The 27,252-nt window shown below is 33.2% G+C and overlaps 1 protein-coding gene and 2 long non-coding RNA genes across 3 annotated transcripts; 1 reads left to right on the top strand and 2 right to left on the bottom strand.

The window, feature by feature from the left end:
• The first annotated feature begins 6,528 nt into the window (after nucleotides 1-6,528).
• On the top strand, nucleotides 6,529-12,417 carry LOC114307480 (uncharacterized). Its single transcript, XR_014334754.1, has 5 exons — nucleotides 6,529-6,668; nucleotides 10,107-10,219; nucleotides 10,308-10,387; nucleotides 11,813-11,964; nucleotides 12,047-12,417. It is a non-coding gene; the product is annotated as an uncharacterized LOC114307480 (long non-coding RNA).
• A 947-nt stretch (nucleotides 12,418-13,364) lies between these two features.
• On the bottom strand, nucleotides 13,365-14,266 carry LOC145794816 (uncharacterized). The gene is made up of 2 exons (XR_014334753.1): nucleotides 14,229-14,266; nucleotides 13,365-13,977 (listed from the first exon to the last, which is right to left on the bottom strand). It is a non-coding gene; the product is annotated as an uncharacterized LOC145794816 (long non-coding RNA).
• A 490-nt stretch (nucleotides 14,267-14,756) lies between these two features.
• On the bottom strand, nucleotides 14,757-26,271 carry LOC114308072 (receptor-like protein 6). Its single transcript, XM_082881220.1, has 6 exons — nucleotides 25,787-26,271; nucleotides 25,107-25,645; nucleotides 24,220-24,987; nucleotides 22,864-24,185; nucleotides 15,873-16,055; nucleotides 14,757-14,939 (listed from the first exon to the last, which is right to left on the bottom strand). Exons 1-4 carry the CDS (start codon nucleotides 26,199-26,201, stop codon nucleotides 23,484-23,486), a joined length of 2,424 nt encoding a protein of 807 aa, XP_082737346.1. The 5' UTR covers nucleotides 26,202-26,271; the 3' UTR covers nucleotides 14,757-14,939; nucleotides 15,873-16,055; nucleotides 22,864-23,483.
• Between the last annotated feature and the right edge of the window lie 981 nt (nucleotides 26,272-27,252).

The raw sequence follows: 27,252 nt of genomic DNA, 5'->3' as shown, positions 1-27,252 counted from the left end.
AAAAAAAAAAGAAGAAGGAGAATTTAGTACATTTTTTTTTTTGTATTTTTATGTATTTATTAATTTTTTAAAATATTTTTTCACAAATTTTTTACTTTTTAGATACATCTAAGTAAGGTGCATCTAAAAAAGTAAAAAAAAAAATGTTTAAAATTTTAAAAATATTCACTAAAAATAAAAAAAAATACGAAAGCCAAAAAATTCAGTTTTCAGAAAACTTAATCCAAAAAACTTAAACCAAACACACTGAATGTTTTTAAAAAAATAGAAGAATTATAGTAACAGTTCTTGTAGTTTGGAACTTATGCCACTTTAGTTCTTAACTTTTCAATTGTGATATATTTTACCTTAAATTTTGAATCTTGTTCCAAATAAGAATAATAAAAAATATTTCATTTGCAAATGGTCCATTTTAAGGATACAGTCAGCATACAATTTATTTTGTGTTGGTTGTTTGAAATGTAATGGCCTTTTTTAAATGAATAATGTTGGCACTTTCTTGGTTATAAAATTCTGTTTAGTTTAATTTTCAGAATCTATTTTCAGAAAATTTTTCTAAGAACTAAAAATTAAATTGCTGAAAAAAATTAAAAGCACATCATTTTTATATAATTTTATCTTTTGGAAGGGAAGAAATAATTTTTTAGATTTAAATTTTTATTTATTTATTTTCGTTAAATAAGTTTTTATTTTTTTAAAAGTCAAACATGGCAACAACTTAGATGTCATTATTAAACCAATCCATTAAATCAAAAAAATTCAAAACTAAAAACCTTTCATATATTAAATATATCGATTTACACATTAAAACCCTAATAACCTTCCCTTACATTATGACCATCCAAAAATATTTGTTGACAACAAAAATAACCATCTATTACATGATAACTATCCAAAAACATCAACAAAAACAATTACCCATTACATGATCATCATTCGAATGCATACTAAAAATTAATTTGGTAAAAATATAAAAATATAAAAATGTAAAAGATTTATTATTTTTATATAATTTTTATCTTTGGTGCGTAAATTTTTTTAAAAAAAATTCAAAATTGACTTTTTGACATTTATTTTTGTCAAATTAATTTATATTTTATCAAATTGACAAATTTGCCTTTGAAATGAAATATTTTTTGTTTGCAAAGAAAACGGTATCTTCAATTGTTCTTGTTTGAAACGAGATTCAAAACTAAAAATCAAATGTATCACAATTAAAAAATCATAAACCAAAGTAACGCAAATCCTAAATTACAGAAACCATTAAGTATAATTCAACCCAAAAAATACATGATGCTTGCTAGAATTTTTCTAATCCTACCTTATATTCACATGATTCATGTAATATTTTAAATGATGGCATACTTTTAGTGTTTTTTTTTTTTTTTTTTTTTGGGAGGAGGGCGCATAACATCAACCCGCCCAACATTGTTTGTTGTTTATGTGAAACGAAATACATATAGTAGTATATTGCCATGAAGTTAGAGATTCTTTATATCCAAAAATCTCATGATCCCTATACTTCATGAACAATAAATCATATGATATGTCAAGAATCTCAAAATATAGAAAATTCAAGACACGATTATGCGATTGAGAGTGCTTTTAATACATGGGAATGGAAATTTTGGGTAAGATGATCTATGTGATTCTATAAGTAGAAGCTAGAGTACACAATTCATCCAAAAATATATCATGAAAGCATTATACATAAATAATTCAATAAGTTTAGAAACGTGGGAAAGTCTATAGTACATTTTGTTTAAAAAATGTATGGTACATAGAAAATCAATAGTTCAGATTGAGTCACATCATTAAAAGTGACCTGGTAAGCAGGTCACTTTTTATAGTTATGAGCCAAAATCATATTTGTTCATAACTAGAATCAAATTAATCATAACTTAGTTATGAGCTCTCATCACATATCTCATAACCACATCTCATAACCAGCACCATTTTGTTGATAACCAATATCATATATTTCATAACTACAATCACATATCTCATAACTACATCTCATAACCACATCTCATAACCAATATCCTTTAGCTCATAATCACACCACTTTGATCATAACCAATATCACATATCTCATAACTACTACCCATATAACTCATAACCACATTTTATAACCAATCCCCCTTTGACTCATAACCAACATTACATATCTCATAATTAACACCATTTTGCTCATAACCACATCACTTTGATCATAACCAATATCACATATCTTATAACTAATAATCACATATCTCATAACCAAACACTCTTTTGACTCATAACTACACTACTTTGCTCATAACCAAAATCACATATCTCATAAACAACAATCATATATCGCATAACCATTACCCACATATCTCATAACCAACACTCTTTGGCTCATAACTAACATCACATATATCATAACCACTAATCACATATCTCATAACACCCTTTGGCTCATAGTCACACCACTTTGATCATAATTAACATCACATATCTCATAACCACATCTCATAACCAGCACCATTTTGTTGATAACGAATATCATATATTTCATAACTACAATCACATATCTCATAACTACATCTCATAACCAATATCCTTTAGCTCATAATCACACCACTTTGATCATAACCAATATCACATATCTCAAAACATTAATCACATATCTCATAACTACTACCCATATAACTCATAACCGCATCTTATAACCAATCCCCCTTTGACTCATAACCAACATTACATATCTCATAATTAACACCTTTTTGCTCATAACCACATCACTTTGATCATAACCAATATCACATATCTTATAACTAATAATCGCATATCTCATAACCAAACACTCTTTTGACTCGTAACTACACCACTTTGCTCATAACCAAAATCACATATCTCATAAATAACAATAATATATCTCATAACCATTACCCACATATCTCATAACCAACACTCTTTGGCTCATAACTAACATTACATATGTCATAACCACTAATCACATATCTCATAACACCCTTTGGCTCATAGTCACACCACTTTGATCATAATTAACATCACATATCTCATAACCATTAGTCATATATCTCATAATCAATACTCTTTGACTCATAACCATACCACTTTACTTATAACCACTAATCACATATCTCATAACCAACATTCATTGGCTCATAACCACACCACTTTACTCATAACCACTAATCACATATCTCATAACCACACCACACTACAAGAAAAGTGGGCTTATGAGGCGGAACTTTTTGCGACGTCACATTTGCCGTCGCAAAAAATGACTTTTTGCGACAGCACAACTTGCCATCTCAAAAAATGTGACTTTTTGAGATGGCATAACTTGCTGTCGATAAAAAATGTGACTTTTTGAGACGACACAACTTGTCGTCGCAAAAAATGTGACTTTTGGAGACGTCAGAACTTACCGTCTCAAAAAAATGTGACTTTTTGAGACGGCACAACTTGCCGTCGCCAAAAAATGTGACTTTTTGAGATGACACAACTTGGCGTCGCAAAAAAATAGAGCATTTGCGACGATAGAAATTGCTGCCGCAAAAAAAAGAGTATTTGCGACGGTACCAGCTGTAGTCGAAAAAAAAAAGAAAAAGTTTTGTGCGATCGTAATACGTACCGTTGCAAAAAAAAAGTTTAAAAAATATATATATATATATTGTGGCTTTGAGACGGCTTCATATATATATATAGTCATAAAATGGTTTAAATAAATGCAACGGTATTTTTCTGTTACAAAAATAAATAAATAAATAAATAAAAACGACGTCGTCTTACTCTTTTGAACATTTCTCCTTTCACCAATTTTTTCATCTTTCTATCTCTCTGTCTCTGTCTCTCTTCTCTTTCTCTTTCTCACTCATAACTCTTCTCTGTCTGTCTGTCTGTCTGTCTATCTGTCTCTCTCTTTCTCTATGTGTCTCTGTCTTTGTCTCTCTTATCTCTCTTTCTCTCACTCATCACTCTTCTTTGTCTGTCTGTCTCTTTCTTTCTCTCTATGTCTCTGTCTCTCTTCTCTTTCTCTCTCTCACTCATCATTCATCACTCTTCTCTGTCTGTCTGTCTCTCTTTCTCTCTCGTCCATCTTTCTTCTCTTTATCTCTCTTATCTCTCTTCTCTCTCTGTCTCTCTTCTCTTTATCTCTCTCGCTAATCTCTCTCTGTCTCTCTCTCTCGTTTATCTCTTTTCACTCTTTCTCTCTCTCTCTCTCTCTCTCTCTCTCTCTTTGTCTATATCTTTTTATCCATTTTTTTTATCTTCCTTCATTTCTCTCTTCTCTTTCTCTTTCTCACTCATCACTCTTCTCTGTCTGTCTGTCTATCTGTCTCTCTCTGTGTCTCTTACTCATCTATCTCTTCTCTCATCTCTTTTCTCATCTCTTTTCTCTCTCTGTCTCTTTCGCTCATCTCTCTTCTCTTTATCTCTCTCGTCCATCTCTCTTCTCTCTATCTTTCCTCTGTCTCTCTCGTTCATCTCTCTTCTCTTTATGTCTCTCTCGCTCATCTCTCTTCTCTCTATCTCTCTCGTTCATCTCTCTTCTCTCTATGTCTCTTTTTTGTCTCTCACTCTCTATCTCTTTTTCTTTCTCTCTCTCTCTCTTCCACTGTGTTTGCGTTGTTCACTCTCTTACTCCTGTTTTCTCTATTTGCGTTGTTCTCTCTCTCTCCCACTGTGTTTGCGTTCTTTCTCTCTCTCTCTCTCTTGCTCATCACTCTGTCTGTCTCTCTCCTCTCTCTCCTCTATCTGTCTCTCACTCATTTATCTCTCCCACCACCCATCTCCTCTACCACCTTCACCACTACTACAAACGCTATTCCACCACCACCACTACTTCCACTGTCGCCACTTCACCTCTATGACTACCATTACTACTGCCATCGCCACCACTTCATTACCACTACTGCCACTACTACTACCATTACCTCTCTTTCACCCATGTCACTCCATTTACACTACCACTACCACAACTTCACTACTAATCTCTTTCACCATCACCATCACCATCACCATTACCATCATCTCTTATCCACCATCTTCACCACTATTGCCGCTCCCTTTCCTCTACCACAAAAAATTAGTTCATGATTTTTAGTAACAAAAAAAAAAAAAAATAGGCCGCAGAAAAATATTTTTCATTGACTACAAAAAATTAACTTTTATTTTAGTGAAAAATATTTTTCATTAAAATATTACCCCTACTTCTACCAAATAAATAATAATAATATTTTTGTAAAAAAATTTATTAACTACAAAAAAATATATTTTTTAACAAAAAATAAATTTTTTTGATGACGAAACCCCCGCTGCAAAAAAAAAATAAAAAATTAAACTATGTTATTTTATTATTTAAATTTCATTTGTGACTAAAAAAAATATATATTTTTTTATTTTTTATTCCCGCCCCCCTTTTTTTTTTCCATTCCCGCTCCTCCCTTCCTTTTTTTTTTCCATCCCCCCCACCCCCAAAAAAAAAAAAACAAAAAAAATCCCCAATCTCAAACCCAAAAATCCCTAATCACTTCTTACCCCCCCTCTCTCTCTCTCGATCGATCGACGTCGAGCGGCGGAGGAGCAGCGTTGGAGCAGCAGCAGCGTCGGTCTCCTCAACTTTACGCCTACATTTTTAATTCCTAATAGGCAGTTACAACATGTCCATGCAACTTTTGTGAGGGGATTCTTGAATCCAGTGAGTATTCTAACAATTGTAGTATTCAAAAATTCATTACTCATATGTTTAGTTACACTGTTTTCACTATAACAAAAGTAACTTATGGTGACGAAAAGTAGTGAAGAAAATAAATTTTGTCACTAAATAAGAACAATTTGTGACGAATTATAAAATTTTGTCACATATAATAAAAAATAAAAATAATAGGCGATGAAATTTATTTGCGTCAATAAATACTTCTTTTTAGGTGAGAAAAAATTAAATTTCGTCATTGAAGGCTTTTTCGCCAAATTTTTTTGGTGGCGCCAAAATTTTGAGACTTTTGGTGAGAAAAAAATTTGTCATTAATTATAAAATTATTAGTGAGGAATATATTTTCGTCACTAATAATTTTACATTTTGTTTTTAAAAAAAAAACTTGATTTTAAATATTTTAAGATTATTTGGTGAGAAATATATTTTCGTTACTAATAATTTTTAATATTTTGAGACCTTTTACTGAGGAAATCATTTTGTCACTAATTTTGGATGGAAAATTTTGACAAATTGAGCAGTAATGAAAAAAAAATACTCTACTAATTTTTTCTCTTTTTTTTTTTTTTGTGTTTATCAGTTTCCTCTCACATCTCTCTCTCTCACTACAACAAATTATAATTTTAACAATTAAAAAATTTCATAAAACACACAAATTTATTTTTTAGCGGGAATACTTTCACATTACCCGTCCAATTTATGAATTATGATTTTTTTTTTATTTTTTTTCATATTTTTCCATGTCTTTACATAAACCCAAAATTAAAGCACTAAGCGCCTAAATTGTTTTCAACTCCTTGGTTAGAACTTTGTGCCCTAATAATCTATCCATAGTTCTTTCACAAAGCTGTAGCAGAGAACAACGTGAGCTCATCCTCCACTATGAGGACGGTTCATCCTCCACACCGTGAGTTCATCCTGCACCGACATCAAGCTACAGCACCACCGTGAGTTCTAGGTCAGTTTGTTGTCTCTGTTTCTCTTTCTCTACCCCTCTCTCTCTCTTCTGGTCTCTGGGTTTCTCATTCTCTACCCTCACTCTGTTTTCGGACGTGTTTCTGTAAATGGAATTCATTGTTAAGATGAGATTAAAGTCATTCCATTCGTTAGTTCTAACATCTCCAAAACTTCTCTACTTTAAAGGGTTCCATGAACAACTTGAATGATTTTAATTTGGGAAAAAAAATATAGAAAACAGAATGATTAACATGTTATGTATTTTGATTATGATATTCATATTCTACCCAATATAATCATTGAAGTGAATGAATTGTTGGTGATTCTACACACACAGAGTAAAGTCTCATGCTTCTGATTATGGGTCTGCTAGGTGTTTGATAAAATGCCACAATGGCTAGTTTTTTCTTTATTGTTTTGTTCGCCTTTTTTTTTTTTAAGGAGCAGCAGGATTGGATAATTATAAAATCATATTAATCTTCCCCCCCCTTTCTCCAATCACAAAGTTATTGTAAGGATAATGACTGATAAATGACAATGATGCCCTTGTTTTGCATTTCACATCCTTGGTTCTTGTAATGAATGATAAATGATAATGATGTCCCTGCTAGACATGGTCTAAATTCATGCCAGAATTTCTCATTTGCTAAGTAATAGAAATTCCCTTTCTTTTGTTAGATGTCCTGTATTTTAATGCATTATCTTGCATCTCCCACATGTAAGAAAATTTAAGCAACATTGTAGGTAATTCTGTGATGAGTTTTGTTAATTTGTAGGTTTTGAATTATTTGAAATTATTGGCGCCCTTCTTTTTTCAATTGACAACAATTCACATAACTATTTTAGTAATCCACAGTAATGTTTCTCTTTATATGTACTATTCATTAGGCAAACCTTTCTTTGGTCTCTAATGCACAAGTCAGTAGAAATATTCCTTCATCAATGCTTGTGCTCATAGAATCCCCGTCTGTTTCAGTCTAGTAAAAAGTGATGGTTTTTACAAACTAGTTATTCCTAGTATCTTCAACCATAAAGCTATTTTCTCCTATGTTGAATGAACCCCTAAATACCACTTCATTTTTTGCGTAACTTTGTGGCAGAGAAAAAAATTCAAGATCGTGTTCACTTTGTTAACAAAACCCTTAATGTAGCTCCATATCTTGTGTCCATTGATGTTCTTGTTTAGAACTCCCAAGTACTTTCGCTGAATTACGGTGTCAGTTCACATTGCACGCATTACTTTATTTATTCATTTTTCCATTTTTTCTAGGAGTCATAGTTTATAAAAGTAAATTCAGTAAAGGAGTGTCACCTGTATACACTTATCTTTTCTTTCAGTTTGACATTCTACTTCTTCGTTTTAGTAGGATTCATTTACCTTTTAACTAATATCACTCCTTTGCCTTTTTTACTTCAGTCATCTTTATTCATGCTTACTAATAGCATGACAAGTGATCTATGAGTTGACAGTAGAAAGAACTATTTGGGTCATTTAATTCAAATTCTGACCTTCTCGAATTTTTTTCATGATCTTGGAAAATGATGAGAGGTTCATAAAGCTGGTTCATTCATTTGCAAAACAAGAAGTATATAATAATTGACAAGTCAGAAGGGAAAAATGTGAAAATGAGAAAATAAAAAATAATAAAATAAAAAACCATGAACATCTTTCCACAACCGAATTCACATTGACCATGTTCGGTTTATTACCTGTAATTCTTTAGGAGACGAAGCTTCTGATAGAATTTGATAAATTCAAGTTTCAACCTTTCTTCGGCTTTTCTTAGCTCCTCTTTATTAAAACTCAAGTCCTTTTCCTTGGAATCCTTCAGAACACCTTTTATAGTTGATGTTGGACTTTCAAGTGTATTGTTAATCTTCACATGATCAAGGATTTCTAGAGGGATTAGGATACCTCTTTGCTGGTGTTAGGGAACTTGGGTTTGCATGAGTTCCAAATGAAACTAATTGTTATCATTTAGGAAAAGAAAACAGTAGCTGAAATTAATAGTGGTTTTCTGTATTGTTCTTACTTCACCAAGATTTGATCTTTGTTATTGGTGACTAAGTGAAATTGAAGCTATCTAAATACCTATAGGCTGTAACTATAAGTAGGAGACCTTGTAATAATTGTTTATTACCAAAGATAAAGAAAAAGTCAATGCTGTTTTGCATTTGTGGCTCAATCTTATTGGTATTCAACACAGATTTTGCTGATAGTAAACAATTATTTCTGGAAAATACTATTCTCACAGCCTTCTTGGTAGCATATACAGCCTTCTAATAAAGAAGGGACAATTTTCTCATTTGAGAAAGCAACCAAAGAAGCTGTGGTAATAAAGCATCACATCTTTTTTCCTTCACTTGTACTGGTGGTGAGGAAAGTCTTATATGATATATGAATTATCTTCTACTTACATTCTCCATGAAAACAAATTTCTATCACTCCAGTTAACTTTCCCATTGAGGTTGTCCATACATTGCCGAGGGTCAAGTTTTCAGAGGAGAGCAATCAATACATACCAAAGAGACATTAAGATTTCTACCCATAACACAGTATTAAAGATTTGAATCGACAAACATAATTTTCCGTCCATGTATGATTCAGATTTTTGCTTTCAGATTAACATGTCAACCTTAACTAAATTCTGCACAAGAAAATTAAAAGACATTAAAAATCCATTAGTCAGTGTTGGTGGCTAGGAATGATGAATTGGGTACAAGGTACAGACTTTTAACTTCTGGCATTACTTGCACAAAGTGGGGGTCCTTAGACTTGAAACCACATTCTTAGGCTTGACATTCCAACAAACAATGTTCCTGCAAGGCAAAACAGTGTCAAAGAAACATTTTATCCAATATGAATCATGCACAAAGAATGTTCATCATGTTCTAAAAGCCCAAATAATCCTCAAAAACTTACCAGAAATTCCACCTGAATGAGGCACTGTGGCTAGTGGAAATTTAAAGCTATCTGCCTCCTCACTCATCAGAGAACAACCATGATTAATTTGTCTTGTGGATTGATTTAAATTGACATGGGTACCACTTCCTCCCACTTGCCAACAGTGGCCAAGTTTGAATATATTTGAAGCACATGAACACCAGGTTTAGAGTTGTGTGAGTCAGAATTCGATGGGTATAAATCACTTATTTATAAGAATATATCTTAACTTATACAAGGAGGATAAGTCAAAAAAATTCTGTGGAGTTTGATTAATTAAAAAGTTATAAAGTTATAAGTTTGATTAATTATTTGCTATAAGTTGGACAGTGTATAAAGTTATACTTGCGGGTGTGTTTTAGAGCAATCCAAATACCTAAAAATAACCCAAGTCAATTAAGAAAAATACCAAAGAACCCAAATGAATTGCCTTAATGAGTCTTCATATATTTATTCATATTTTTTTTATTTGTTACGATTTCATTCTTCTTTTAGAATCTCTGCTATAAATGGGGTGCAAAATTGACTCCATCAAAGGTGGCTAATAAAGTGAAGCACTATGACAAGATAAGTGGAAGAAGTCGAGGGTTTGGCTTCGTGACGAGGAGGTTGTTTTTTTGTCTTTTTTTTTTTTTTAAAATAATCTTTAGCATGATGTTCACATTTTGATTTGGGTTTAATTTGATTTGATTGTAGAAGTAAGCAAAGCAGGGCCTCTGGTTGAGTATGAGCGTAGAATTGCCACGAGTGATCTTGTGGATGGGGATAGTAGTCAGGTAATATTGAAATCAATTCACTCTTCATGTTTGATTATAAGTTTCAAAGGAAAAGCTAGTAGTTTGTATGTCTTTTCCGAATTGTCTCCAACCTAGAAGGTTAAGTTTGTCATATTCGATCGGAATTTTAGGTGAAGTAGCTGTGTATCAGTTAGTTATCATGAGCATACCACTAACTTTTGGTGTACCATTCTGGATTTATAATTTATAAACATTAATTTGTCAATTGTTCTGGATTTATATATAGGAGTCTTTAATACAATTAAAAAAAAACAATAGTTAAACATTTTATCAATTTATACAATATATTCTTTAAGAAAATTAAAAAAAAAAAAAATCAATGTTAAATAGTTTCTTCTAGAATGTATGCTAAATTTCGTTTCTTCTTGTTTGTGATGTGTAATTTTAAATTTTTGAATGAGGCAAGTTGAAGTGAATGTATGTGGATGCATGTGGCTGTTATTACCAAAAATATAAGGAAAATGTTTTGTGCCTTGACTAGCAGGAAAAAAGGTACCACAACCAAAAACTAGGGTTTGTGTTTCTGTTTGATTGCTAAGAAAAAAAAAATTTGAAATTTGTGTTAGGGTTTTGGTTTTGGCTTGAATTTGTAGAACATGTTTTTCAGATTCCTCAATTATTGATTATTAGGGTTATGATTGTTTGTTAGGGTTTGGTCATTGTGGGTTTTGCCTTGAATTTCTATAATGGCCTTGATTATGGACTTCATTATACTTGATTTTGAATTTGATTTTGAATTTCTTGAATGGACTTCTACGGGTTGAATGGAATTTGATTCAGAACAGGTTTCTATAATGATTTTTGTTCATTGGTTCCACTATACAGATTCTGAATCTGTTCAAAAGCTGTTCTAAATCAGATTCTGAATCTATCCATTTATCAGAACAGATTTTTGTTCATTCGAAACAGGTTTGTATAATGGAACAGGTTTTGAACAGATTCGAAATAGGTTATGGACTTCTATGGGTTCTGGACTTGTTCATAGTTAAATAACGAAATGTTGAATTTCTATAATGGTCTTGATTTTGGACTTGATTATACTTGATTTAGAATTTGATTTTGAATTTCTTGTTGAATTTGGGCATTATGGGATAGCAGTTAAGGTCTTGATTATGCTGATTTTTGTTTTTTATTTACTGTTCTTGTCAAAATAACCAGTTTAGCTAAGCACAAGTTCAATGTTGTCTTGAGTTAAAATCTATGGCTTAATCTAATATGTTTACTAATGTATGTATATATATATATATATTTATCTTGTATTGTAGCAAATGTTTTGGCCCTTGAACCCTAATCTCATTCTCAGCCCAGATATTCATCTAAAAGCTCATCTCTAAGTTATTAATTCATAGTAGCTATGTTTACTAATGTATGTATATATATATTTATCTTCTATTTTGTATGCAGATTACAAAATGGCTTCTTCCTCTAGTAACAATAGCTACTTAAGATTGATACCAAGATTTTGTGATTGTGGGAGAACAGCTGCCATACACATTGTGCTTTCCAATCAGAATGGAAATAAAGGCCGTGTGTACTTTGTGTGTCCATCAAAATATGTAAGTACTATGGAAATTTGTTTGGAAATTTGTTTGCAAATTTATTAGCTTGATTTGATTAACTGATTGTCATGCATTGTAGATTAGTAAGGAACACTGCAATTACTTCAAGTTTGTAGATGATGATGACTACGACATGATCTCCAATGTTGCACCTCGTACATCTATAAGAAGTGAAGAATTTAACGATCCAAGCACAAGGGTTTATGAGATGGATAATGAATTTCAGGAGCATGGTAGAAGGTTTCGAAAGATGGAGAAGAAATTGAATGTCGTGCTTTATGTCATTGTATTTTGTATTGTTTTATATTTTATAATGTAAACTACTGAGTTCATAGCTTTTGGGGAATTTGATGGATATACTTATGGATTGAATGGACTTGATGTATGTCCTTATGGATTGAATGAACTTTATAACTTCAATAGACTTCTATTTTCAATTACTGTTGATAGGTTGAAATTATTGTTGAATTTGTTGTTGAATTATGATGTCAGACATATATGGATTGAATTATGAATTTCTTATATGGATTGAATGGACTTGTTGAATTATGATGTCAGACATGTTGAATTTATACCAGACATGTTGATTGAATGGACTGAATGGACTTGAATGGACTTGTTGGATTATGGATTATGGATTGAATGGACATGTTGAATTTATGGATTATGATGGACATGATGATTATGAATGGAGATGTTGAATTGAATGGATTATGGATTATGATGTCAGACATGTTGAATTTATACCAGACATGTATTATTATGGATTGAATGGACTTGTTGGACTTGTTGACTTTATACCAGACATGTTGAATTTCTTGAATTTCTATAATGGACATGTTGAATTATGAAATAATTATTCACCATTGCAATTGAATGGTCATCCTATAAGGAGACTAAAGAAACTTTTACTTTAGTAAATCAAACATGGCATTAAAGAAATCTACTTATTTGTGCATAGATAACATAGCACAACTGATAGTTCCTACACTTGGCTTCTTTTAAGGTTTTGTTTCAGGTGTTATTATTAGAGCTTGTTGGTTGCTTTCTAACATTACTTTTTTAAGGAAAAGTGGTGTGGTGACAAGGTTTGGCAGTAAAGTGGAAAGGTGGGGAGGTTCATGAGTGTTATGTTTGTCATATCCTGTAAAAGAATTTATTAGAAAAAAGGCAGGAGAATCACCATGTTAGTACCCAAACTGTCATTTTTTCCCCAAGAATGTCCATATTATTAATTGATCTAATAAATAACTGCTAACAATTGTTGAATTCAACTCACCATCATCTTCATTCATGAAATCATTAAAACATTTAAACAGAAAACAGAAGGATATAGGTACTTGAAACCCAAAATAAAATTTATTTCTTAAGCTTTAGCTTCGATGGACAACACTGCAAAACTCAATTCCATTAAATTTATTTCTATAACCTCTGTTCAACAATCATCATATTGACCTCAATTTAACTCTTACCATGCTACTTAGACATTCATAATCTATGCTACTTACAGCCAAATGTTACTAATAATATGTAATCTCTTACCATGCTACTTAGACATTCATAATCTATAACAACTCCAAAAAATTACATATTATCCAGCAAAAGATTACATATATCCAGCAACAGATTACATATTATTGCCAAATGCTTCATTTTGGACTGCTCAATGCTGCTTCAATAGTGCATAGCCATGCTGCTTCATTCTGGACTGCATCATTCTTAAATTCTGGACTGCATCATTTTGAGCTTCAATTCTGGAGTGTTTTATTCTGGACTGCATCATTCTGAACTTCATTCTGCTGAACCTGTCATTCTGCTTCAAACAATCAACCTGTGATTCTGCTTCTGAACCTGTCATTCTACACAAATTGACTGAATCTGAAATTCAGATTAACCTCTTCAGAATCTGAATCTGAAAATCAGATTAACCTGTTCACAATCTGAAATTCAAAAATCTGAAATTAACCTGTTCAGAATCTGTTCAAAATCTGAAATTAACCTCTTCAGAACCTGTTCAAAACCACATTAACCTGTTCAGAACCTATTCAAAACCTGTTCAAAACCAGATTAACATGTTCATAATCTGAAATACAAAATCTGAAATTAACCTGTTCAAAATCTGTTCAAAATCTGAAATTAATCTCTTCAGAACCTGTTCAAAACCTGTTCAAAACCACATTAACCTGTTCAGAACCTGTTCAAAACCTATTCAAAACCAGATTAACATGTTCAGAATCTGAAATACAAAATCTGAAATTAACCTGTTCAGAATCTGTTCAAAATCTGAAATTAACCTCTTCAGAACCTGTTCAAAACCAAATATAATCTGTTCTGAATCTGTTCAAAACCTATTCAGAATCAAATATAACCTGTTCTCAATCTGTTCAAAACCTATTCGCCATTCCTGATTCACTGAAAGATGAGCTTCCAATTTTGTCCACCATTTGCAATGCGCTCTCTTGTGTCCCATCCATACACGGAAAATAATAGGATTGACCTTGCGGCACCTAAAAAGACCATAATAACAAAATATCATTAATAAGTTCAAACATAATGTAATGAACACCATACAAAAAATTGTACTGGACCATGAAACACATACCCGCTCGTACGTATCGTCTCCCATCCCATCCGTACAACCGAAATTCAACTTATGAGGTTCATATTGACCCATCTTGCGACCCTATAATAACACACATTGGTGAAAAAGTTTGACAAAAATAAATTCAAGTCTTTTACATACAAGCAGAAAATGAAATTTATACCTGGACTAAAAATTTATACTTTCCATAAACCTCTTGCTTGCTTGGTGATTATCAGCACGTTGGCATCTAATATGGGGAAACCATGCCATTAAAAGAAGCTTTAAACTGATAAAACCTCCTTCAAACCTTCTCTTTTAGAGTCACATTGATGATTCCTATTGGAGATTTAGGTCGATAATGTTCATCTGTATCCGCCTCTTTAATTTCCTGGTAAGCACATTGCAGGACATACGTTCAAACATCAATAAAGAATATGATTTAATGACTTGAAAACTAAAAGCACGGCATATCTTTTAGTTATTGGCTTTTCGCTTGCAAAGATGTGTAGTGTTTTCCATGAATTAGATTCAATAATTAACCATTGGGTGTTAGCTTGAATAGTCCAAATTTCAGCTGTATTGTTACTTGTACCAATGGGATATTCGAAAGCTTAAATGCAGTGACCAGTATTATCTCTGAAGATGCCACCAATGCTTGCTCGACCAGGGTTACCTTGACAAGCACCATTCGTGTCGAGTTTGTTAACCGAGAGTGTGTACTTTAAAAGTGTTCATCAGAATAGAGAGTGCAAACTTAGCAGCATATGATATCTTGTGAAGGTGTAAAGGTTGATTTTCAAGAAGCATTTTATTCCTAGTTGTCCACATTTGCCAAGAGTAAGAAAAGTTTAAGTGAAGCATGATTGGTAAAGTTTAGATTTAGCCGAAATGATAGTGCCATTAGGGAAATAATTGGATTTAAACATCAAAGCCCATAAAGATTCAGAATGTCTCAATAAGTGCCATCCCAACTTCATCATGTAGGGCTGGCTAAGCATCATTAGGTTTTAATGCCTAATCCTCCATAATTAATAGGGCGACAAACCGTGGACCAAGCTGATGTACTTCGTCGATAATTTCCCAAAATGTTGATTTAGAAACTAGTGACCAGTTTCTAGCAATTGATAAATTGAATACATGCATGAGCCACTGCTAGAGAGAGACAGAGAGAGAGAGAGAGAGATTATGCACAATTTATGTATTAATTAAAAACTTAAATCAAGTATAGTTATGCACAATTTATATATTAATTGCAAACTTCAGTCAACGAATGTACAAATATTTGTTTGACTAGAAGGGATTAGAAAAGCTTAATAGAAACCTGTCCAATTAGGGAATATAATACATGGGATTTGGAAGCTTGAACGAGTGGATGGAAACTGATGAACCCAAAAGATCGCTCCATTGGTCTCCAGAGCCCAAAATCCAGTATCCCTCTTCCACCATCTCATTCCTCTTCTTCGACTTGTATATTGTCGCTAGCTTCCCATGGTCCTCAGTTGCTCTGCACGGTTTAAGACACTTGAAATTTAGTAAAAATATGCAACAAAGGAGACCATCTCTAATTTAATATTAAAAATAAAAACCATATTTAAATTGGAGGTTTAATTCCCCATCAAAGAAGGCCCATAAAATTTTATTTATTTAATTTTTTTTTGTTGATAAATCAGAAGGCTCATCATGTTCACCCTTCCATCATTGAAAATTAATCTGTGGCCCAAAAAACACATTAGACAAGATCATAAGGAAATTGAATTCATCCTATGAGAGGGACAAGTTAGTCACTCTTTAAAAAAATTGGCAAAAGTTGCCTTTTAGCATTGAGTAAAATTGAAATAACTTTCTTTATAAAACTAATGCTATTAAAGCAGATGAATATATTCTATAGACCATCACATCAATGTAACATTTGAGGTACAAATTTCATAATATGAGTAGTGACAATTAACTAGCTCCTAATATCAAATCTTCTAGGAAAAAATTATTACTGTTTGATCACACAAGGTAGGACTGTAAAGGAATTGGCTATAGGCTAGCTTTAGTTGAGCCGAATTCAATTGAAGAAGAAACAAATCAGATTGGAATTTAATTTACATCATTAATTTGGCCGTTAATTCAACAATTGCTGCCACATTCATGAGTCTAGATTTGGTTTGCAATATATTTTCAACAGGACTTGACAGAATTATCAAGTCACAAGAACCAAAGAACAAAAACAAGGATGTTTGTGTGTAAAAAAAAAAAAAAAATCAAGTATGCATTTTCCTATTTGTACAGTGCATGCATGCACAAGCAGCGATAGATGCATAACTAGATTGAGGTTTTATTCACTGAATTAAAAAAATATCCAATTTGATTCTTTTGTCAATGGACATATTACATCACATATGCCACTGGAAGGAAATACTGCCATGTTCCTCAATTTCTAGTTATTTATTAGAATATCTAATATGTATCATAAAATACATATCAAAAGTGTATATGATATACACTATTTGAAATGTATATGTCATAACATGAAAATAAAGATGTGTATTATAGCATAACCCTTCCCTTTGTTTTGTGTTATCATTAGAAACACTACAAGAAATTTGAGTTTTAGTGGTGTTTTTTAAAATGTCGCTAAAAGCCTGAAAAACACTGTAAAATATTACAACAATGTTTAAAATTTTCGTCGTTGATATGACCGCCGCAATAGATTTACAACGTTTGAAAACCGTCATTAAAATTATTAGACGGTGTTTTTTAAAATGCCGCAAAATCTTTTACATCCGCTTCCATTTCCATCACAAACTAACGCATGACGTCATTTAGTGGCGTTCTAAATGACGTTTTTTGAAAAAACGCCACTTTTTTTTTTCTCCTTGATTATGAAATATGAGAAAAATTACAATCAATATATTGTCCAAAGCGTAGCATTTCAGAAGATATGCACTGAAAGATTCAACACAATTATGAGGCCCCGTTTGCCAAGATTCTAAAATATAGTACAAGCCAAAGAATTTAACTAAAGAAGGCAGCTTGATGTAATAACAAACAAATCTAAGCCAAATAAGTGCAAAAAAATATTTAAACTAAATAAGTCCAAAAAAACAACAAAAATTTAATGCATTTTTCACAATTTTAGTAAAGGATTATAAGCAAATGTCTTTCTTTGCCTCAAAGAACTCGCCTTCTGCCTTCTTTTTCTTCTTCTCGACTTGCTTTGCCAAATACTTGTCATCAAACTTTTCAACATTGTCCAGTTCCAAAAAAAAAAAAAAAAAAAAACTTTTCAACATTGACGCCAGAGATGTCCACCTTGGTCGAAGTATCAATCAAATAAGATTGATTTACATGTCTAAGAGGAACACCATTAAGCTTGAAAGGTCCTGTAGAAGCAATGGAGAAAATGAGACAGTAATTCAAAAGCTACTCAACAATATCTTACCAAACCAAGTGAAAAAAACACGCCTAATGGAAATCGTAGGGCTTCCCTTGGGAGTGCACAATTCCACAATGGTATTCTTTACCAAACGAGCTCGTACTACCAACAAAATCAAGCAATGGTAATGCTATCTATCAAGACCAGATCAAGAATTGCAATCCTTCCAAATCATATATTGCATAAGTCATGAACAAGTAAATTTTCCAAGGACCAACCACGGATCTCATGAGAATATGGCAATCAATACAGCCAAGTCATGTCAAACTAATATTTATGCAACAAAGCAACAGTAATCATACTCTATGATTCCACATACACAATTTTATGTGACTAAGCAACACCACTCATAGGATATCCAACATCAAACTATGCAGCATCACATAAACTAACAGGTATTTGCCATCATCAAACCCAAGAACATAAGAGAGAATAAAAATAAAATAAAAACTCACCTTGCAAAAATTAAAAATTAAAAGATACAAATTTAGTACCTTAGGTAGTGATGACGCAGCTCTTGCTTGGAGAAGACATTTTTTAATCTAAAAGTACTATGCATTTACCAACTTGCCAAGTTTAGAACAAAAGAAAAAAAATGCAAGCCCTCAACTATTCAATTCCCTATAGGTCTTAAAAAAATTCAGAATTCAAACATAAGAACCCAAAACAAACATTTGAACAAGTGGAATCAGCTATGGCAAAATCAAAATATGGTAGGCACACTACAACATATAAAAGTTTTAGAGACCAAATGTTTTGGTCTCTAAAAGTGAAAATTTTGTTGTAAAAGACATTTAAAGACCAATTTCCATCTTCATGAGGATAGTTGCTAAAAGGTCGTCCCGAAAAGTAAAAAATAAGGCATTTAGCGACAAAATTTTGAAAATGTCACTAATAAATAGACTTTTAGGGACAAAATAATTTGGTCTCAAAATGATTTTTTTTTTGAGACAAAAAATTTGATCCCAAAAGGATAATAATTCATCACTAATGTCCAATTTTTGTTGCTAAAATTATAATGAGGACACTTTTCCAACAAAATTATTTGGTCTCTAAAAAATAATTTTGTCCCTAAATTTTGGTTTCTAAAACCTTAATTTTTTGTAGTGACAATAACTTGAGAGAAGAAATCAACAGAAGTATCACAAATTTAAAACTAATGAGAAGGTGCATTATGTTCTTGTATACAGCTTGTTATTGAGGTGGTTGTTTGTAAGCAGCACGTCACCCATTTCTTAGTGCGATGGTTGCATGTAGGACACATGTTAATAGGTGGCTACATGCAAAACCATGTCACTTGCCATTGAATGTTTGCATGAACATCATGTGTCACTAGCTTGTTATGAAGTGGTTGCATTGTATGTCTACCACTAGTCCACTTCTTGGCTACTTATATATAGGGTTGTAATTACTCTTTTTAAGGATGTCTTTGAAGAACTGAAACTTAAGATTTTGAGATTTTATTTTAGCCTTACTTTGTTATTTCTTGTGGCTTGGTTTTGAGATCCACAGCTCGTGGAATTTGACCCTTACTTGCTAGATTTTGCATAAATCAATCCTAAAATTTGATTTTACAAAGTTTGAGAAAACTGCCCCCCACCCCCCAAAAGAGGAGTTTTTTCCAAGTTTGACCCTAGTCAAAGAAGTCAAAACATGCAGCACCAAAAGGGCCATACTTTTGGAGATCATAACTCAGAAATGTGGTTCTAAAAAAGCCTTTTCCATCCCCAACTTAGTTTCTTGGTAACTATGATTGAGACCACCACCATTTATATAAACATGTTTATTGTAATAACTCAACTAACCAATTGTCAAATAAGCCTAGAAATAAAAGTCTACATAGATATTTTATATTTATTATATACATACCCCATGTATTCTAAGGATCTTTTTTTCTGTCAAAAAACTACAAAAATAACATCTTTCTCCAAGAAAGACAATCCTGATATTGCATCCTTTGCCAGCAGTGGTAACCATAATGATCACATCTTATCCTCAAGAGTTCAAGAATGCCTCCAGCAAAAAACAAAAACAAAAACAAAAAAATTTGGCGGCATTGGATCAAATATACATTCACAATCCACATTACAAACTTCAACACTTTGAATGATACTGCAGTTCAAGAAAAAAGCAAATATCACAATCATAAAGTTAAAAAGCTACATAAAAATATTGTTGTACTAAATGCCCATTATTAGCAAATATGGTGCTATTAACTTTATTTTATTGGCTGCAAATACGATGCTATTGTTAACAGGCAACAATCTTGTCAGATTTGCTTTTCCTATTTCTAATTAGATAACCAATCAATGTTTCAAATTAGGTTTCAAATTAGATTTCAAATATAATTCTAAAAAGCTCATCTTTGAGAAAAAAAACAAACGTCGATCATTTTTTATTTTTTACTTTTTTAAAAAGGTAAGGAAACAACAACTGCCATGCCATTTGAACTGCTCGTAGGTAGTAATTCAAAGCTGGGACAATGGAGTACATACACTAGTATGATCCCTAAAACAATGGAGTACCTACTACACTACAATGCACTCAAAAGAAGTCATGACAATAACCAATTAGTGATCCCCAAGACAAAGGTAGCCTTTCTATAGTCACTGCAAAGTCCCTTTCTCTAGTAATAACATGCATTGCAGTAATCAGCTACTTGGTCATATCATGGCAAACAATATGCTGCCAAGACCAGCCATGATATTGCTCCCATTATTTGCACAACTACCGCGCACCTAAATAGTAAATACAGAGTCTCTAACAAGGTAGCCCACTTAAAAGAGTATTTTCTGAACTGATTACAACCATGTTGAAAAATCTAGAAATCCCCTAGATGTTGATTTGTGATTATGTATCAATTTTAAGCAGAATATAACAATCCCAATCAAACAATCAAACAATCAAGACAAAGAGACACAGCGATTTAACGTGGAAAAAACCACAATTGGACACCTCCAACTGTGATCAAAAAACCACGGGCAACAGCCACAAGAACAATCCACTAAGAAGAATTAAAGGAATTACACAGGTATACTCTCAATTACCTAGCGAATCCACAACGCCTAATTGAACCAACCTCTATGTGCCTCTTCCAACCCCATCTTCACCACGGAATTGTCTTTCTGATGAGCCACTCCGGATTCCACCAAAGCTTCAGGCTCGAATTCTTCAGAATCCACAACTGAAGAATAACTCTCTCTTTTGTGTATAACAAACAAACCTTTGATGTACTCTCTTTAGATCATGAGTTGAATACTCAATAAAAACATCAAAGAAAACTCCCAAAGTATCCCCAGATATAAACCCTAGAAACCAAAAAGAAGATCTGGAGAAGTTATCCTAAAATCTGACCCAACACGCGAATTTATAGAATCTGTCCCGCGATCTCCGCTCGAGCTCAACACAGCCCGCTCGAGCGGACTGACCAAAAACTGCGTGCGAACAAACTGAGATGCGCTCGAGCGTAGGAGCATCCGCTCGAGCGTAAAATCACACATTCCAGTATTTTTACAGGCGACTGCAGAGATGCTGAGAGCTTCCAATCCACGCTCGAGCGCCTGTTCCTCCGCTCGAGCGGACAGGCCAAAACTGGAAAATCTGGAAAAATAAAACATGATCGAACAGGCAACTTTGAATGCATTTTTGCATTTTGCTTCGGGGGCGCTGCCCCTCAACCCCGCCGTGGCGCTGCCCCGGACCCGCCAAGGGGCGCTGCCCCCTGGACCCCCGCGAGCTGACCGGGCAGCTCGATCCCCGTCATAATCAGCGAAGTGGCAATCTTGAAAGCTTTATCATCACAAACTTCTCTGAAATGCTTGATTCGGGTTGGATTCGCATCTAACAACTCATAGCCTCACTGAAATAAAAATGCGAATAAAATTACAACTCAAAGGAGTTTTGTCAAACGGGATTGCCAAGAAATAAAACCTAACACATGTCAATTAAAATTCTAAACTAATTCTCTGCAGATTATTGCTCCTATCAAATAAATTAATCGTTACAAACAACTCTGCACTCAGTTCTGATACAAATTCAAGAAGACGTACATTCAATATAAAAATTTCAAGTTCTAAACTTTACTTTAACAACGAGATTCTTATTTTATTTTTTATTTTTAGTCTCTGCATTCAAAGAAAAAACAAGAATTAATTTAAAATAGTATCGATTATCATATATGAATGATAAACCTGCATTTGATATTTTAGAACTTAATTACAACTGGGATCTACCATTTACGTGGAATTTTCCCACAAAAAACTTCAATGTAGGTAAAGTTTTTAAAAGAATTGATATTCTACATGATTTATCTCTACTAATTACTTCATGCTATAATTTCTTTTAATAATTTATATACATGGTTATAGATGAAGAAAACTAGGTTTGCTCTGAGTTCTAACTGGATCAGAAAAACATTGTGCCAAAGTTTCAACTTGAATCAATCCATGTTTTCTTTTTTCTTCCTCCCCCTTACTCTTCATCTTCCATTCTAATTCAAATAAAATCAAACTGATGAGCTTTCTCTATGAATCTTATCCAATATAATAGAGCAATCAATCACCAATCTAACAATTGCAAAGCAATCAGACAATAAAATTACTTACAAAAACTCTCTGTATAACATATCAAATGCAACTGTTGATCAGATCAAGAGGACAACAATTCAAATATAACTTTCGATTACAGCACCACAGGAAAATGTACACTAAACGAGCTTCAAAATCTGAATATAAACTAGTTTACAACTCAAATGAAATCTAACAATTTTTTTTTTTTTGCAACCACCATATATATATATATATATTTTTCATTTATTAGCAAATGAAATCTAAGAAAAAAATATATGAAAGACAATACATGAATTTTTTTAATTTTTTGAAAAATGTACCTGAGATAAAGAGCAAGATAGATCTGATTTGATTCAAACTCGATTTCGGATTTGCGATTTGCAAACTCAAAATGGGAGCTAATAGTGAGAGAGATTGAGTTCGAGTTCGATTAGCCTCGAGATCGATGAAGAACAGAGATCGTTGCGATTGATGAAGAACAACTAGAACAAACCCATGGTGGAGACGTCCAGAGAGTAAGAGCTTGCGAAGAAGATGTCGACATGGCTGAAGCCCGGATCGCCGACGAGGCTGGTGGTCCTTGGAAGCTTCAACTATGGCGGAAGAGAAAAGGGAGGAGACGAGCCAACAAGAGGGCCAAACACACTGATTCAATTTTGTTTCCCCTTCTAACCGGTGTAGCCGGTTGCCTATTTGAGAGTTCAACTATTTAAGTAATTTAGTTATGATCTGGTTATGAGATAATATGGTATAAATAAGTAACTGAATATAACTAAGTTATGACTTAATATGATAGTAATTATGACTAATATGATATTGGTTATGACATAAAATCATATAAGTTCATAACTAAATGTATGGTACATCTAAATGTACCATAGCATCACCCTAGAAACGTACCCCAAAGGAAATAACTGGTGAAGCAAATGCCTAATCAACTTCAATTTCCATGTCCCCTCCTTTTCTCCCTTCTCAGCTTGCGCTGTTTCCTTCCAAAATTCTCGATGAACCATTCGTGATACCTTGTGGTTATTGTGTGCCCAATAACCATCCCGACTACTATCCCACTCACATATCCCGTGCATATGAAATTCCAATCAACTTTACTTGGGAACGCTGAATCATTATCTTGTTCCGAGTTCAATGGTGGTGGTGCCTCTAACTTTCCACATTTCCTTGATAAAGGGTCTCCGCACAATCCTGAATTCCCCTCGTAGGAATTGTTCTCAAATGTGTTGAATTGCTGCCCATGTGGAATGGGTCCAGTGAGATGGTTATTTGAGACATTTAAAAATTCAAGGAAAGTGAGAAGTGCTAGTTGTTGCGGGATTTCTCCCGAGAGCTTGTTTTGAGAAAGGTCCAAAGATTCAAGGTTTGTTAGGTTCCCCAAGCATGATGGGATTCCACCATTACGGTTATTGTTGGAAAGGTTGAGCTGCTTAAGCCCCTTAAGGTTTCCAATAAATTCTGGAATCACCCCTTCAAATTTGTTGCTTGAGAGATCAATGACAGCGAAGATATTCTGGATCTCCTGATATTCTGTATTTACACCTTTGTTTGTAATGTTCATTGTGTACCAATAGAAATAAAAATAACTGGCATTGATCCCGCGTCCTTCAATGATTGTGTTCATATAATTCATCTTGTCGACATCAAAAAATTTCATTGCATTCCAATTTTGAAAGTATTTTGATGGCACCTGTAAAGCCATTATGAGAGAGGTCAATGATGTGCAAATTTGGTAGCTCCAACTTAATTTTGGGATTCTCTATTGCACCATAGAATTTGTTGGATCGCAAGATGAGAACCTGTAACTTTGTAAGATCTCCTAACCACAAGGGGAATGCATCGTCAATCAGATTATTTGAGAGATCAAGAAACTCAAGCTCGGTACAATTTGCCAATGATCCTGGCACCTTCCCCTGTAATTTATTATCACTCAAGTCAATCATCTTCAATTTGTTTCCTCTATTGTATGAGTGAGGAATGGGACCCTGAAAGTTGTTGCCTTGGAGATTTAGAACTGTCAAAGAATCACTGAAGTTAGTCAAACATGGAGGAATAGTTCCAGTCAAGTTGTTATTAGACAAATCAAGAACATAAAGAGAACTCAATCGACAGATCAATGGTGGAAGTTCTCCTGTCAATCCATTGTGTGAGACACTATAAAAGCGGGTGGATAATGGTGGAATTGGCAGTGGTCCTTGTAGCTTGTTATAAGAAAGGTCTAACTCGAGTAAATTATCCCATGGAAGGATATCTGGATGTTGCTCAAAGCCTGTTAGAGAGTTATTCCAAAGATATATATTTACACTTATATTCAACATCCATGCCGGAATTTCCCCATGAATTTTGTTTTCACCAAGAGATAGAACATCAAGTTTGTCTTGGAAGCGCAAGAAATTTGGGAATTCCGTCAAGTTGCACGAATCAAACCATAACATCTTTAATTTGTTAAGAGTGTTATATGAAGGGTTAGGTTGGTTATATGAGAAGTTATTTCACGACTTAGGTGATTGGAGGACAGGTATAAATGAGTAAGTTGAGTTAGGTTTGAAAGAACTGATGGGATCGAACTGTATAGATTGAGGCCACTAAGGTCCAAGTGAGTGAGTTCAGTTAGCTTACCAAGCAATTGTAGGGTCCCTACATTAAATTTGTTGAATGAAAGCGACACGTAATTGAGTTGGGTCAAATTACCGAGTGAAGCTGGAAGGGACCCTGAGAAATAGCAGCCAGAGAAATCTAATTGATTCAAGAAATTAAGATTTCCAATCGAATCCGGTAGCTTCCCCGAAAAGCTGGTGTAAGAAAGCATCAAATGCAGAAGGGGGCTACTTGGATGAAATTCGGGCAAATGGCCAGTGAGATGTCCATTGAAACTTACATCAAGAACTTGAAGGTTTGGTAGATAAAATATGCTTATTGGAAACTCACCACGCAACCCACAATTTTCAAGAACGAGAGTTGTCAAGGAAGTTAAGTTGGCCAATGTATCAAGTACTTCAGAAGATATGCTCACGTAATTGAGAAGAAGCACTTTGAGGTTAGTCAAGTTTTGAAGTGGGCTTCTGAGACCAAGCTTTTCAAGTTTCAGTAGTCCTGAAAATAATGAGTCCTCATTGTAAGAAAGATCAATGGAAACCAATTTGGATAATTTTGAGATTTCCAAAGGGATTTGACCGGAAAATACAGAGGAGGAAAGGTTGAGACTTATTAGTTCCGAGAGATGGCTAATTTATGTTGGAATGTGAGAGTAATCGAAATCATTATAAGCAAGGTTAAGTCGCTGAAGGTGAACTAGGCTGAAGAGGCTGCTGCTTGAATTGATAGAACCGTGGAGGAAACTGCTGCTGAGGTCAAGGCCAATCACATGACCCGTATCCTCATCGCATTCGACGCCATCCCATGAGCAGCAATCGCCACTCTCTCCTTGGAGCTTCCATGATGCAACCTTGGGATTAGAAGAAGGATCACTAGAAGCGGATTTGTCAATTGAAAAGGTTTGCTTGAATTGCAACAGGGCGGAGCTCTCGTGTGCATGGCATAGTGGCTGCTCAGCAGACAAAGAGCTAGCCATTATTATTATAAGATGAAAGCGAGAGAGTGATAAGAAGAGTAAATGCATGAACAGAAAGAGATGCAAAGAGGAACCCATATTCAGTTAACTTGATTTCTCTAAGCACTCTTGGATGAAAGAAAGACAATGCTAACATGGAGCTTTTTATAGACAAGATTTTGAGTGTTGGATTGGATATGCCAAAGATCTTTGTCTATAAAATAGATTACAAAATCATGGAAATAGACCTCCTAGTCATTTGGTGACTTGTGTCACTTCCTCAAATTCCTATTCTATTCTACAACGTAAACTAGGGGGTTGAAAAAAAATAATGATGTGAGACAATTCATACTTGCTCCTGGTTGTGCATGTTTTAGATTAATTGATTTTTTGTGGTTTTTTTATCATTTTAAAAGTTTAAAAAAAAATTAATGTGTTTGAAAAGTTGCTACAAAAATTATTCACTCGGTTTAGTTTCAGTTGTCAGAATTCACTTTTCAAAAAAATCTACTTTTTCATTTTCTGTATTTTTTTGTTTTTACTGAATTTTTTTAATATTTTAATTAATTTTTTTTTTAAATTTTTAGGCACACCCAACAAAAATACACTTAAAAAAAGATAATATTTGTGAAAAAAAATATTTAAAAAATTTACTAAATATCAAAAATACAAAACATATAAAGATAAAAATTCAATACATTTTTCATATTTTTGTATATTTGTATATTTTTTAAAATATTGTTTTACAAATATTTTACTATTTAGATGCATTTAAGTAAAGTGCATCGAAAAAAGTAAAAAAAATTGCCTAAATTTTAAAAATATTTACTCAAATTAAAAAAAATAAGAAAAATAAATTCAGAAAATTTTCAGAAAACTAAATTCAGAAAATTAAAACTAAACACACTAATTTTTTTATAAATAAAAAAAAATTTATGTGACATCTGACTTTTATAACTGATAATAAATAATTTATTAACTTTTTAACTTGTTTAGCAAAAACTTTTTTTTTTTTCAATCATTATGTCGAACGCCCAGGTCTGCTTTATTGATTTCATTTTTCATGAGCTTGACTTCACACACACGGGTAACATGTGTTGGGGTAGGTGGGTAATAAATACAATAATACTATGGGAAGTTAGGCCTCGTT

Source organism: Camellia sinensis, chromosome 7, assembly GCF_055761805.1.
Source record: "Camellia sinensis isolate YWXY chromosome 7, ASM5576180v1, whole genome shotgun sequence".
NCBI classification, from domain to species: Eukaryota; Viridiplantae; Streptophyta; class Magnoliopsida; order Ericales; family Theaceae; genus Camellia; species Camellia sinensis.
This window is presented reverse-complemented; position numbering and strand designations above follow the sequence as displayed.

What these genes read in the sequence shown, in the direction of transcription:
- LOC114308072 (XM_082881220.1), bottom strand. Translation starts at nt 26,201, where the DNA reads ATGGGTTCCTCTTTGCATCTCTTTCTGTTCATGCATTTACTCTTCTTA. An exon ending in CGATTACTCTCACATTCCAA is followed by an intron (nt 25,646 to 25,786) that starts CATAAATTAGCC and finishes CATTATTTTCAG; the next exon opens with GACTACTGAAACTTGAAAAG. An exon ending in TATACAGTTCGATCCCATCA is followed by an intron (nt 24,988 to 25,106) that starts GTTCTTTCAAAC and finishes AACAAATTAAAG; the next exon opens with ATGTTATGGTTTGATTCGTG.